The sequence below is a fragment of the Chlamydotis macqueenii genome, chromosome 3 (assembly GCF_036417535.1).
Source record: "Chlamydotis macqueenii isolate bChlMac1 chromosome 3, bChlMac1.mat, whole genome shotgun sequence".
Lineage (NCBI taxonomy): Eukaryota > Metazoa > Chordata > Aves > Otidiformes > Otididae > Chlamydotis > Chlamydotis macqueenii.
In genome coordinates this window covers 70,922,299-70,936,724 of record NC_141558.1, presented here as the reverse complement: position 1 = coordinate 70,936,724, position 14,426 = coordinate 70,922,299, and the positions used below count along the sequence as shown (strand labels likewise).

Sequence of the window (14,426 nt, the reverse complement as noted above, 5' to 3'; positions counted from 1 at the left end):
TTCCAGCATCCAAGTGGTATGCATGAAGCTTTACTCAGCACGTTCCAAAACCAATAGTACACTCTTTTGCCACCTATTCAGAGAGAGATGCTCACCAACAGCTTGTCACTGTGCTGTAGAAACGTAATGATTTACTCCATGTAGGGAATGGAAGACAGGTTAGTCATTCAGTTGACAGACTCCAGAAAAATTACTCAAAAAGAACTCAAAAAGTTGGTATTCAGGACAAAACATACTTTATTGTACTGTAATGTCAGAAGTACAAGAAAAGTTCTGCAGAGAACCATGCTAATGGGGCTTTTAGGGCCTGTGAAGGACAGAAGTACAAGATAATGGGGTACTACTGTACTCAGTGCAAAAACTGATTCATTTGAGGCACAAGTACACTATTGTTTAAGCAGCTTGATTCAAGCACAGCTCTGGTATGTGATCTACTCTGTTTTCTTTCCATGTGACAGTTCCATAATAAAGCTACTTTTACATGAAATAGGCAGTAGATTCAAGTCAGGGGTGTCCAAATTGCCACTTGGCAACAAAAAAAAAAAAAAGAAAAACACTCTGCATAGTCACCCTCCACATTCTACTTTCGGATATGGAGTTGTGGCTAGTGAAGAAAAGTTATTCTGGTAGGTCAGAGCCCAGATCTGTTTGGTTGGGCAGTCCCCACCCCCACCCCGCCCTTGTATATCTGTGGGTAACTTATTTCATGTTGACCAAAATTTATCCAATAAGAAAAAAAAAAAACAACACCTCATATATTTGATAAGGAATCATACATATATAACATTCAAATAAATTTCAGCCCTTGAGATCTTAACTTATGGCTTAAGACACAATGAAAGTGTTTGGGCACCCTTGAGTTAAGTTAATGAAGAGCATTTTTGCTAAAAAGGCAAGCAAGATCACTGGTTTAAACAGAGCTGACCTCTATAAAAAGAAAGCAGGAATCCAAGTCACTAGTTACTAGTAGGCTGACATGTACTGCTGCCCAGAAAGATAAAAATGTAACATCACAATGAAAAGGTTCAACAAAGTTGAAAGATAAAGGTTTCAACACCAGAAGCAGGATTTGAAAACAAGCTGTTTAAGTTAATATTTTCAAGAGATGCAGATTGCATAACTCTAGGCATGAACAAATATGCTGGCAATCTTCTCCTTTTACACAGCAGCTGTGTTTAACATAGGAAGTTTGGGGTTTAAAGAAAGCTACTTGAAGAATTAAGATTTGCAATTCTCTGTCTACTTAACGAGATTAGTAGAGAAACAAAAAAAACCAAACTACTGAAGCAGTAGTTTCTCAGTGGATCCCTATCATTACAAACACAGCTTGATTTGTAAGCAACGCAAGACTAAACGGACAACTAATTATTATTATTATGCTTATAAGTTACATCAGTTAAAAAAAAGCCAAGCGGTTTTGCCCTAGTTCAAGCATAGTTTCCAATCAACACCACTTTACATGGTGAATGGGACTTCACAAATAAACAAGGAATGGTGACATCTTTGGGTCAAGAACGACAAGAAATAATGGGCTCTGTGCTACCAATCAACCTCAACAAGAATATGGCACAAGGGCCAGCCCAAGCTGTACCAACACTGAACCTTTAGCACTCGGCACAAATTCGGATCTCTTTACTTTAGCTAGCAAATCAGGTGAAAAGACTGGGTAAAAAAAACCCCAAACCTTAACTAAAAACTTAAGCCAAAAATTGGAATATACTTTTAAAAAAACATCTGTAGTTTTAAAATAACTTTATGCTGACATCAGTTTGTGCAAACTAAAAAAAAACTCATTCAATTTCTCTCTAACAAAAGACAAATCCCCCAAATATTCTCCTTTTAGCCTACTGTATCTGTAGATACAATCTCAAATCTAACAGATGTAAATGCAAGAGAGAAAAAGTTACAGCATCTGCACAACATTCTTTCTACAAATAGCTGCTGGAGGGAAAGTAAAATATAAAAGGAATAAAGAAGGAAGGTTCCATCTGAAATACTCTCATAATCTTTCCCGCTCTGTAGTCCATGAATCCGACTCTGATGCTAAGGTGACAGTGTATGTAAGCAGATTTTTTTGTTGATTTTATTATTTTTGAGTTTCAATTGAAGAGAACCCAAGAAGAGACTCAAGACTCTTCAGGAATTGTCGGATGGAACATGCTCCTCAAATCCTTCGCTCTCTCGGACCAATGCTCTTTCCAGGATAACACGGCCTTCCTTGTAGCGCTGGCTGTCTTCAGTGGCAAATTCATAGATCCAACCCAGTTTGCTGTTGCAGTTCTTGCAGCTCACGTCTCGAACCATGTGGCGGCCAGTGAGCATGACTCGATCCTGAACTTCACTGTATTGCAGATTTACCACCTGATATAAATATACAGGGGATAGGAAATAGAAAGGATTAGTATGCCTACAGCAAAGCTTGGTAACAATGTGCATGACTATTAACGCTTTAGAAGTAAAGAGCCTGTGGCACAGCACATGAACTCACAACTGCCGCATAGTAAGTCAACAGCCCTTGAAAATCTCCTGCTTGAAAAGGTAACACTTTAAAGATGTGCTTCATGGGGATGTATAAGCCCCACTGTTTAACTGAGAGACATGAGATACTATCACAAGACATATGAGAGTGCAGAATACTGTGAGCAACTTTGGGTGAGAAATTCCTGGTGAATAGCTTGTAAACTAGTTTATATTAATCCACTTGTAGTATATGTAAAATAATTCCAGCAACTGATATGATCACTTATTCCCAGAAATCAGAACCAAAACATTACAAGTACTTCTTTAAAAACCTTGAGGTGCTTTTGAGACAATTATCTAAGAGAAAGGAAGGCTCAGTGGCTGAGAATGCAGGCACTCAACATTCACCTTTTTTGGTGTACTATCTCAGCAGTTTAAAATATACTTCTAACTTGTTTAGGCAGCAACACTAGAGAACCAAAAGGAATAATCTGTTGAAAAGTCAATGTCAGAACTATATCCAAACTGCTAATATGTGGTAGGATTCTAAAAGATTGGGCTGCACTGCTTTCTCAGCTTTCCACCTGACTGTGCTTGCTCTCTCTACTTCAGTTGTAAGGCTTCTGACTGCAGAAATGTAAAAATCAAACTTCTGTGATTAAACCCCACTATGTAATGCAAGAAAAATTTGAACCCTAGGATCCAGTGCTTATTGGATGAGAAAGAAATCAGATGTACAGCTCGCTTATACCTGTTCAGCCGAACATTATATATAAATACTACTGACAGGATTCAGCCTATAAGAAATCCCAAGGCCAAGCACAGTTAAGTGAAGACATTACTAATTGCTCTACCAACTCTGACAACGGCCAAACCACTTTCAAGAAAAAAACTCAAACCAAAACACACCAATGATTAGGTCACCTAGGAACTTTGTAAGAAAGCAAAGGGAGATCACTGTCTTTTCAGTAAGTCTAATGGACAAGTCTATACAGAAGGGATAATAAATAATGCTACAATTCTCTCAAAGTTTCATATTTCAATCTGTGTAATTAATTAAAATTTGATCAATTTTTAAAAAAATATTAAACTAAATCAGAATATTACTGCCTGTAAAAGAGATTGTGGTAACCTAAAGTTGCCAAATTACTGTTAGCTTAAATGTGTTTTAGAAATTAAACAGGATCTTATCCAGACTTTTTTTTTAACTGAGTAGAAGTGCAAATGCTTTTGAAACTCTTTGACAGACAAAAGGTACTCTCACAGCAAATTTGAGGTTCACATTACAGAAGTTTCCAAAGCTAAAACTCCATGCATTTTGGTGTGATGCCTCTATATACACAACCCTCTTTACAGTCTTTTAATATTGCAGATAAACTAATTTAGATAGCTTGCCATCAATAGTAAATTCCTAATTTAACTTCAAAGACAGTTGACTAGAACAAAATAATTTTTTTTTTTAAATTGTAATTACACAACACTTTAGTCAAGTAGGGTTTTTTTAGTTTTGATGACAAATTAATGTCCCACAAACTCATTTTTCAAAAGCAAATGGTAGTTCCCCCTCAGCTTCTTACCAACCTTGTTAAAAAGAAAGGCTCTTCCTGTGGCCCCTGTAAAACGAGTGGAGATGAGCTCAGAACGATTGGTCAGAATTGTGTCGCAGTTTGCACAGGAGAACAGGCGAGTGCCACCAATATGATCCAGAAAAATTCTTCCCATTTTTAGAACTTATGTAAGTTTATACTCAAGACCTGAAAGCAAAAAGAAAGATCATGTACATGTAAAAAAAGCACTGCAGCAACACAAACCAAAACAGCCCATATATATGGCAGAATATTCTGCAAACCAATTCAGCCAATGATTGCAGAGGTTCGTTCTTCATAGATGAATTGCTGAACTTATAGTCTGTATTCATATTTTCTCATCAAGACAAGTTCTTTCCCAAAGTGACCATCTTACTAATAAGATGACACACCTAGATACAAAGTAATTACATTAAATGAGCAAAATATGAACTGAAACTTCTAAATTAGAGTTCAGACATTTGCAGACCACTAGTGGATCCTACAGTTCTTAATCTCAAAAGCTTTCACTTCTTTCCTATTTTCTTTTCCTCTTTAATACAATACTGAAATTCCATTCCAGTATATTCCTGACGACTCACTCATCTTAGTCAGCACTGGGAAATGAAGCACTGAGAAGTACATTGAGTCACCAAGACAATTATAGTTTAATTTTCCCAAGTCATCCCCCCCCTTTTAAAAATATATATTTATTTTGTCACTTCCCCTCAGCTTTGCACAATTTATGACATGCAACCACACAACACCACCATCCAAGATGCTTTAGTTTTCTAATACAGCACACCAGGCTGCTGTATTTGACTTGACACTTTTTGGTTTCATATACATAACAACACAGGGAAGGTTTGGATGCTATTTCACATAATAAACAATCCACCCAGTCTTTACACCAGACAGTTTTATATACAGACATTTAAAGCTGTCTAATCTAAATACAAAATACTGTGTTATTTTTACCCAAGCTATTTCCAAAGCATCATTACTAAAATACCTACTTCAATGAACAGAAAAAGAGAGCTTAGAAAGTTTACAGCAGCAGATATGCAGCACCTGATAAATAAACCTCTTCACTGCTGGGGAATATTAAAGTATCTCACCAACGTTATACCAGCTAACATAAATTACTTGAAGTTAACTAGCGAGTAGGCACAGAACATATCAGACATCTGAAAACTTAAATCACGAAGGATAAGATAACATGACAAAGGAATTAACTGATGATGTTATTTCCATTTCAAGTGTAGAAGTTTTATGACTAAACATCTATAGTTAAACAAGTTAAATATACCTCCATTTATGCTTCAGATATGGAATTCAGAAAAAACTATTGTCTCTGCTTTTGTCATGCACAGCAACGCAAATTAAATTTGACACAGTGCAACATTAAAGTTGTGTGGGTTTTACTTTTCAGAGCAGGAGACATTGTGCTATTCACAGCGAAATTAATCAAATTTTGTGCTCATCAAGTTGAATATTCTATGTTAAATGTCTTTAAGAAGCGCAAATACCTAAATTAAACCCATTTCAAGTTTTATGGGATCTGTTTCTTAAGACTTACTCCGGCATACACAAAGCAAACAGACTAAAACATGCACCTGCACACACAAAATTTAAAACATCATTTTTACATGTAAAACCTGTAAGTCACTGACATAATGTTTTTTTTCAATTGCTTTACATCACCACTTTGTTTTCTTACAATGCGTGGCAATAAGAAGGGTTCTTAGTATTGAACAGAGTGATTTTAGCACAAGTTCCTTACATTCAGATTTTTGAAATCACTATTAGTCTTCTTTATCCCATCTGAAGGTTACATAAAAATTCAAAGCAATGGAATGACTCTTTCCTTTAAAGTTAATATAATATCCATTTATCTTCTTGAAAGGATAAATAAAACAGGTCTGGAGTTCGACGAAAATATTTCAAAGACGTAGCTCAGTGTAGAAGTGCGACTCCTTGTGACTCCACTAAAAATACAGGAAGTGTTTTCCTTCCATTTCTCTAAGCATTATACCTTTCTAATCTTTCCTAGCAAGTGAGGGCTAAAGGAAAAATTATGTGAAAGAAAAAATAAATAGTGAATAGTGACAGCATGAAGGAAAATCAACAGACAATAAGTGTGAATAAACAAGCATCAGTCAAAGTCTCCAACCAGAAGAAACCACAAATACAAGCACAATAAAAGCAATTGTGACAGATATGCCCATAAGGCACTTGGCCTAGCTCCATGTGCCACCCTTACTAATTTTGGATAATGTTATTTTTCTGTTGATTGTATTGTGGATTAAAAACAATTAACCGATCATAACTTATTGTAAATGTGGAATCAACATCCAAAGGGGTATTTCTTTCAGGGCAAACACAATGCTCACCCTGTCAGTATTTTTAGAAGCTAACATAAAACAAATCCAAAAACATCCCTCCTTTACCAAGAGCAACACAAACCCTAAGCTTGGCAAGTGACAAGAACAGATCCATTACACAGACTAACCTTGCAAAGTATGCCATTTTGAAAAATATGGATCTGCACACTTAAAACGCAAACACATCACCTTTCTAAAAACATAATTCGTGTTACTGCACCCAGAAAAGTAACCCAGAGTCAGTAAAACCAAAATTTAAATACTTCAGAAGAAAGCGTAATTCTTACAAGCAAGTTAGAAGTCAAAGCAACATACAGATGTATTACTTCTGGATATGGTATTATGCATGGACCAAAGTGTTGAGCACTGAAGATAATGAATATTAAAATAAATGCATAAATAATTATGTTCAAAGACTTAAGGCTGAAAAACCTGCCTAGTAATACAAGGCCTAAAAATCTTCAATTGTTTATATAATCCCAATAAGCTAAAAGTAACCTCATCAAGTATCTAAATGAGAAACTTCCAATAAGACTTGGGTCCCAACAGAAAGACAAAGTGAGATTCATTTGTAGCATAACCTGTGAAAATTCAGACTAAAGTTACTGCAGAATCTAATAAACCAACTGGTACCAAAATAGTTTTATTCAGAATACAGTGCATAAGAAAACATGTATTCTTGAAATAAATAAATACACATTTAAAAAAAATCAGAAAATTAGATTCTACAGTCTGCATTATAACAGTCAAAACAATCTAGATTTTGAGGGGTTTTTTTTAAGAAACTGCTAAAATAATGTAATCCTACTAGTATGTCTAACATTTAAAATAACCTCTACACTCAACTGCTTCCTGGTAGATTTCAGTCAAAATGGATAGCAGCATACAACTATCATTAACTCTCAGTTTTGATTTTTACAGGATTTCAATGAATCCATAAGGGTCCAGCTGAAATAAAACTAGTCACTTTGCATTAGTCTTTATATTACTACTCACAGTAGTAAAAAGTAGGAAAAAAAGTTAGGAAATTACTGCTAGTAAGGCAGCTTTCAAATGTCACATTTGATCATGAATTTTCTAAATGAGATCACAAGGAACTTCCGCTTTTTCCTCTCCTATAAGGTAGAGAAGATAGTTTCAACTTTGAAGCATTTCACACTCTCCCATTCTTTCCCCCCACCTCCCCAAGCTAAAAACACAGTATTCACTTAGAAGACCAATTCAGAAGGTACTTGCTATGGATAAAGACTGTTCTCTCCCTGTGCAAGGATCCCGAGTCCTGTAGGGTATACTCATTGTATACTGGAAAAAACAGAAGTACAGCAGAACAAGGGAAAGCAATTTTCCATTGCTCTCAGGGTCATATCCTTCACATACAGAAGTGGTGTGTACAAAGTCACCCACGATAACTGTGTAATTTTTTTCCTGTAGTTTTCACTTCCCATGTAAAAGGTGTAGGCATCTATTTATGTTCACATATACATAAATGATCTGAAAAAGCCACTTATAGGCAGCTTTTATAGGCAGTGCGAGGGCTCTCTTAAATGAAGAGAAGCCAAAGAATTCTGAAATATTAAGGCATTTTTAAGGCTCACGATCCACCAGTTATGGGGAGGAAAACATAAGAAATGCACTTACCCATTCACCCACTCTCTACACTTAAAAACAGCGAAAATAACTTCCATTAGCTCAGAGAGCCTGCCAAGTTCCCTATTGCTATTCACAACCCCAGAAAGTGACACTACCATATCACACCAATTCCATCATGCTACTAGCAGAAATTTCAGAAGCAGTGGACAGGAATCTTGATTGTTCACAAAACCAAGTACTGAGGAAAGAATAGAGATTTTTTTGGGCCCATGATTTCATCTTTAAAATCAGCTAAGCCTTCTTTGTTGGATATGTGTCACTGATGAAATCCTATTGATCCTCCCCTCATGTAAATTACCAAAGACAAGTCGTAATACTAAATTAATGGCACCAGTGTAAAAAATAAAAAAAAAATAATTAAAAAAAAGGTACTTATTTACTTTTGATGATGGGATATAAAGTATCTACCACTTGTCCAATCTACACAGTTGAAAGAGACAAGTACTTTTAGGAACTGAGAGATGATGCCACTGTGTCATTAGTCAGTACCCTGACCACCACTACCAATTTGCATCCTTCAGAGGACCTTTAGCAGAACAATCAATGATAGCTTGTTATTACCTCGCTAGTAAAGCTTGCTGGCAGTGCATTATTTTGACAGTACAAATCTTGATACAACTTCTTAGTCATACTGTGAAACATTTCCTGCCTGCATGCTTCTCCCAGTAAGGGCACAGACAGATGGGAAACACAAACACTATGGCTGTGTGCTTCAGCATGTAGTGCTAGAGCAGTATGCTCCCAAACTTCCACCTGCCTTTCAGTGTTGACTTTGGCAACACTGAGCAACAGGTGCCAGAGAGCTGACATTCAACAGCTTAAATTTGACCACTATCTGCACACGGAGCTGAAACCACCTGAAGCACTATTTGGTTGGTATTTGTACTACCTAACCTGCCTATCTTCATAAGCAATAAAGAACAAAAAAGTAACACAAGGAATTATTTATTAACATTTTTAGAACTAACAGTCAGTGTTTTCTTCTCCCAGGGTGCATCTCTTGAAGACACAGGACCGTCAATGTTTGGGAGAGCCAGCAGGCACTTTCTATATACACACTGGACTGTGGATATTTCAGGAGCCTCAGTGTTGCTTCAGCACCATCTACTGCATCTCAGATCTACAACAGAAAACAGCTGCTAGTTAAAGGATAAAAGAAAAAAAAAAAAAAACTACAACAGCCTCTCTTTCACTATTTCACTAACTAAAAACATTTTCCTTTGTCTGGTGAGGCAACAAGTACTCTCTCCCCCTCAAAAAAAGGCCATGCATTCCCCTAGGCACAGTAAAATATTCTTAAGATGTACTTACTCAGGAACCAGGCTTAAATTTCATCTTCACATCTCAGGAACCGGGCTTAAACTTCCTCTTCTCATCTCAGAGGTGGACAAAAGAGGAAAAAGCATACTTAGCACAGCTACACAAGACCACACATTAAAAAAATCACGGGGTAAGCAAAAAAAAAAAAAACCAAAACCAAACTTGCTCCTTACCTTCCAAAGCTTCTGCTGCTCACAAGTAGGGGTACATCTGAAAATACACATGCGATCAGTCTCTTAGGAGGTCTGAGATTCAACCGTCTGCCACTGACTTCCGTGACTGTTGAAGTAAGCAGGGCCCAGCCTCTGGCCTCTGCCTAGATGCAGAATTCGTTATCAGAAAGCACCACAGGTAGTCAAATGCGAAGAAAGAAAGTGAACTGGAACAGCATGCTATGCTCATTTGAACCATCCAGCTACTGTGGCAAAGTGTACAAGGAAGTTAATACAGTCAAATGACTAAAGAGGCTTTGGCAAAGTAATGAAAGCTGTGCCCAGATGCAGTGCACGGCACCCACCTAGAACAGGCTGCCTTGCAGTATGAAACTGCATTTGTGCAGGTTCCAGTAGTGTAATTTTCTATTGCAAACTAGCTTTTTCTTCTAGGTAAGGCAAAAGCTTTGCATTGGGATACTGGTATTTAAATGTGTTAACATAACATTATACTGGTGTACGCAAACACTAATACAGAGCAGTTTGTTTCAAGTTTACAGAGAGCAGAGCAGTACAGATGGGTGTTTGTTTCTAATGGAGCCCCTGTATCTCAGCATCTCCCACACAGAACTTACAGCCTCACAATACTCTTGCTAGATAACATATAAAAGTATTCGTTTACAAATCGTATCAGACTCAGATTTATTTTCTTTCCCACTGCTACACAGAGTCCAAAGGCAACAGCTATTTGTTTCCTTGTTTCTTTTTCCCTTCCTATTTCCCCCTTCCTTCCTGTCTCCCCTTTCCCTTCCCTAAGAGAGGAAAAGGATCACCTTTTTTCTCTCTAATTCCTCAACTGTTTTTAAGAAAGCTGTATTTCCTAGTTTTGTGATAAACTTATACGAATTAAGCAGATAAGACAACTTTTGCTTATTAATCCATTCAACTTTCAGAAAGCTAAACTAATTCAGATTTTATGTTTTCATTAATTTTAGTGCTGAAATGATACAAATTGTCACCCAAAGACACCACTGGTTTCATGAATCATGAAAAAAAAAAATAAAATAAATAAATCAGAGAAACAAACTTTAAAGAAATGGTGAAAAAACAGTAATCATCCAAACTTCCATACAAACTACATCCTTCTGGCCAAAAGGATGCTTAGTGCTTCTCAGCAATAAATTTTTGTATTAACTAGGAAACACCTAAATGTACAAAATGCTCAAAAATTAGAGAGCCTTGTTACCAAACATCCACAGTGTACAAGCACTTCCTCTACACATTTAACAATATATTTTTAAGCTCAATCTTGCTTAAGGGAATTACATATTTCAGCAAGAGCTGAGCATGGGCAACTCAAGATTTCAACATGGGTCAAATGATAGTAAACAAACATGAACCAATGACCTAACTTGGACAACACTACTTCAAGCTTGTGATGACCACCAGCAATGGGAATGCTAAATATTTATTTATTTATTTATTTATTTGTGTACATGTGTACAGCTCTCAGTCTGTCAGATGACAAGTTACAAATCTCATCTGTTCTTCTCATCTTCTCTACTGGGCTTTGATGTGCAATTTCTTTTGTCCTCACACACTTGGCAGCCACATCTGAAACTCACTCATCATAATTATTATTAAAATCTATATATAAACAATTAGATCTGCTTTCTATAAGTTAAGTACTTCCACAACTACAGAAGTGAAAGTAGCAGATGACAGAAGCCTCCAAATAATATTTCTAAAGACTAACATTAGAAAAAGAGAGTAACACTTAAAAATGGACAGTTTCGTTTGTCACAAACCTTACTTGAATTCAGCTATCCGGAATAGTCTAGAGTCTATACATACAGCACTACACACAGCTGTTCTACAGTAATATAGTCATATATATATAGCTATACATCTGTCACTATATAGGTGAACCAGCCGCATGAGGGAATCTTTACAACCATGGAGCAAGTTCCCTCACTTTCTACCATCAGCCACAAACATTAGTTATGCTAACGGTTAATCTATTGCCAGTAGTTGTTGACATCAAGAGTTCCTCTGCGACACCTACCACTTTAAGAGCTGTTTCTGTGCTTCTCTCTCAGAAGACTCGTGAACTTGCTTTGTTATTCCTTCAACCTAAGTGTGTTTATTGTTTAAAGATGATATGGAAAAATAATTTATTAAATTACATTACTGCATTAGTCCAAAACACAGTCTTTATTCTTAAATAACCACGCTAGATTAAACTAATCTGTATCTGCTTGCACAGTACAGCTGAGGTCTGTACACAGTAACAAGTGAACTGAGAGATGCCAGTCTTTGCATTCCTTTTTCCTTTGACTAGAAGCTTTCCCAAAGTGAAAAAGCACTTGCCAATTATTTCAGTTCCCTGGGAATCCGTACTTTCACAGGCAAAATCCAACCTAAGAGCTGACCAGGCGAAGCTGGCTCATTGCTGAAGGAGCCGCGAGCACCTCCAAAAGCAAACAGCAACTACGGCTCGGTTTCTGACAACCGGCTTCCCGTGAGAGTCACCTGTCGGGCAGGGACACGAGGTTTACTCAGGGCTGCTTCGGCGATGAGTAAGTCTCCAAGGAGCGGCGAACGAGCAGCACCTTCTAATTGGGGAGGGAGAAGAGAAACGCGTCAGGCGGCACTGCCACCCACCCTGTCACCCTGTGCCACCGCTGCTGACCCGCCCTAACGACAGGGGTGGCGGGGGGAAAGTTGACCCACGCTCTGCGGGGGGCGGGACCGGCGCCGGCCTTCGCCGCTCGCCGGTTAAACCCCGCTTAACCCTTCCTGGCAACACCGGCGGGGCCGACCCGAACCCCCGAGCGGGGGCCGCTGCCACCGGCGGGGCCCCGCTATCACGCCGAGGCGGGGGGGGGGGGCGGCGATCCCCAGCTCCAGCCCACGCGTGCGCGGTGGGGCCGCGCGCACGCCGAGGCCGTTGCCCCCGCGCCGCCGCCGCTCCACACACAAAGCCCCGCGCGGGGGCGGGCCCCAGCTGAGCGCCGTCACGGGGGCGCGCGCAGCCAACCGCCGCCGGCTCAGCCCCCGGCGCCGCCGCCGGGCGCTGCCGGCAGCGCAGGCAACTTGACAACAAACAGGAGGAAACAGCTGACGGGAGGCCCCGCCGCCGCAGCCGCCGCCGCCGTGAGGGGCGCCCGGGCCGACCCTCGCCCCTCCCGGGCAGCCCCGCCGCTCCTGCTGTCCCCTCCCCGGCCGTGCGGTGCAGGGTGGACGACGCGGCGGAAGAGCCCGAGCGCGGTTCATTGTCCCCCCGCTCGGGGCCCCGCACAAGAGCCGGCCTGAAAAGTTGCCACCGCCCCGCTGGGGATGGGAGCCGGCAGTGCGGGGCCGGGGGAGGAAGTTGTGGCCGCGGCGGAGAGAGGGTGCTCGGTACCGGCCCTGGGCGGAGGGCCGGGCAGGAAGGCTGGGCGGCGCTGGGAGACGCTGACGGAGGAGGGGACGGAGTTGGGGAAGGCCGGTGCTTTGTCGCGACGCCGGGCCGCAGCGGGGCAGGCAGGGCCGGCGCTGCCCTCCTGCCCGCGCCGCCGGGCCGGAGCGGCTTACCCGGGGCCCCGCTGCGGCCCGAGAGACACAGTGTCACGGCCCGGAGCGGCGGCCGCCACCTCCCTCCCCAGCTGCCAAGCGGCCCACCCCAGCCCCCCTGGACAGCGCGGAGCGGACCGGACCCCTGCCCGGTTACCTGGCGCAGGGCAGCAGCGGCGGCCACGGCTCCGTGCCCGGTGTCTTCCCCCCGCCCTCCACAGTCCCGACGCTCCGGCTCGGCGGCGCGGCTCCGCCCCTTCCCGGCCCCGCCCCCTCTGCACGTCAATCAGCGCTGCCGAGGCTCCGCCCCCAGTCGCTTCACAGCGGCGCAGTGCGGGGCGGTGCAGTGGTTCCGGTCGGCGGGGAGCTAGGGCCGGGACCGGGCAGCACCTTTTAGCCTTTCCGCGCCCGCCAGCCGGGTATCCCCTCTCCCTGTTAGCCGCCGCCCCGAGCCGGGTATCCACTCCCCGCGTCTGCCTCCCAGGCTCCTTCCCCTCAACAGCCCTGTCAGAGGCGCCCACCTCTTGCTGCGGGAGCCGAAAGCCAGAGCCAAGCCAAGCCTACCGGCTAGGCCTGCCTGCACCCCGACAGCACGACACTGTAGGCCTGGCTGGGAGGAAAGGGAGTTTCCAGGCCTGCTCTCCTCCCCAGGCCCCTGCGTGCCCTGGCAGTGAGCTTCACCCTGATAGAGGCCCTGTGAGGTTTTGAGGTGGGGAAGGGTGCTGAGGTGGCTGTCAGCCACATCCCCACCTCAGTGAGGCTGTGACTGATACTGCTTGTGGCATTTCAGGCCACTCGGGTTGAAATCTTTCCATGACGCCTTAAATATTGCCCATGATGAAGATGAAAGATCAGGGAAGGAAGAAGCAAAGTGTTTGTGGCTCTTCTTGGCCATTGGTTGCAAGTATTATCAACTCCCTGCCAGTGGTGGCACACAAATTGCTTCCTTGGCAAATAAATAATGGTCTTGGCCAAAATACAATGAAAACAAAATCCTGTCAAGTTGTTGGTTATGAAAAAGACATGGAAAGAGGTGGGTTTTTTTCTTTCTATGGGGCAAGCCATGCCATTTTAAGGATTTAAGTTCTAACAATCGCAGAATCATAGAATGCTTTCTCATGTTAGGGAAAGTGTATTTTTTATGTATCGTGATGCCTGGGTCTATCTGTGTGGTATCACCAGAGGAGCTGCAGTAATTGCAGGAAGGAATGACTCAGCAGGACCCTTCTGTCATTTCACATCAAAGGCAAAGGGACATCTCTGTGAACGTGCGACAGGCAGCACATACTTACATGCCTAACTGTTCTTCAGCTTGTGTCTTCTTGCATGGATTTTACCAT

General features: G+C 41.6%; 1 protein-coding gene across 8 annotated transcripts; it reads right to left on the bottom strand.

Moving 5' to 3' along the window:
- Positions 1-219: 219 nt before the first annotated feature.
- On the bottom strand, positions 220-13,350 carry YPEL5 (yippee like 5). 8 transcript variants are annotated; one of them, XM_086744082.1, is made up of 6 exons: positions 13,244-13,349; positions 9,553-9,695; positions 9,371-9,435; positions 9,028-9,179; positions 4,042-4,214; positions 220-2,361 (listed from the first exon to the last, which is right to left on the bottom strand). In XM_086744082.1, the coding sequence occupies exons 5-6, from the start codon at positions 4,180-4,182 to the stop codon at positions 2,137-2,139; spliced, it is 366 nt and encodes a 121-aa protein (XP_086600208.1). In that variant the 5' UTR covers positions 4,183-4,214; positions 9,028-9,179; positions 9,371-9,435; positions 9,553-9,695; positions 13,244-13,349; the 3' UTR covers positions 220-2,136. The 8 variants fall into 8 exon arrangements, with proteins under 8 accessions (XP_086600208.1, XP_086600211.1, XP_086600207.1 ...); XM_086744085.1 differs by having other exon boundaries at positions 9,553-9,589; positions 13,244-13,333; XM_086744081.1 differs by lacking the exon at positions 13,244-13,349 and adding an exon at positions 12,064-12,146.
- Between the last annotated feature and the right edge of the window lie 1,076 nt (positions 13,351-14,426).

Coding starts and splice junctions, on each gene's coding strand:
- YPEL5 (XM_086744086.1), bottom strand. CDS start 4,182: ATGGGAAGAATTTTTCTGGATCATATTGGTGGCACTCGCCTGTTCTCC. Junction 2,362..4,041: donor GAGCCTTTCTTTTTAACAAG/GTTGGTAAGAAG, acceptor TATTTATATCAG/GTGGTAAATCTGCAATACAG.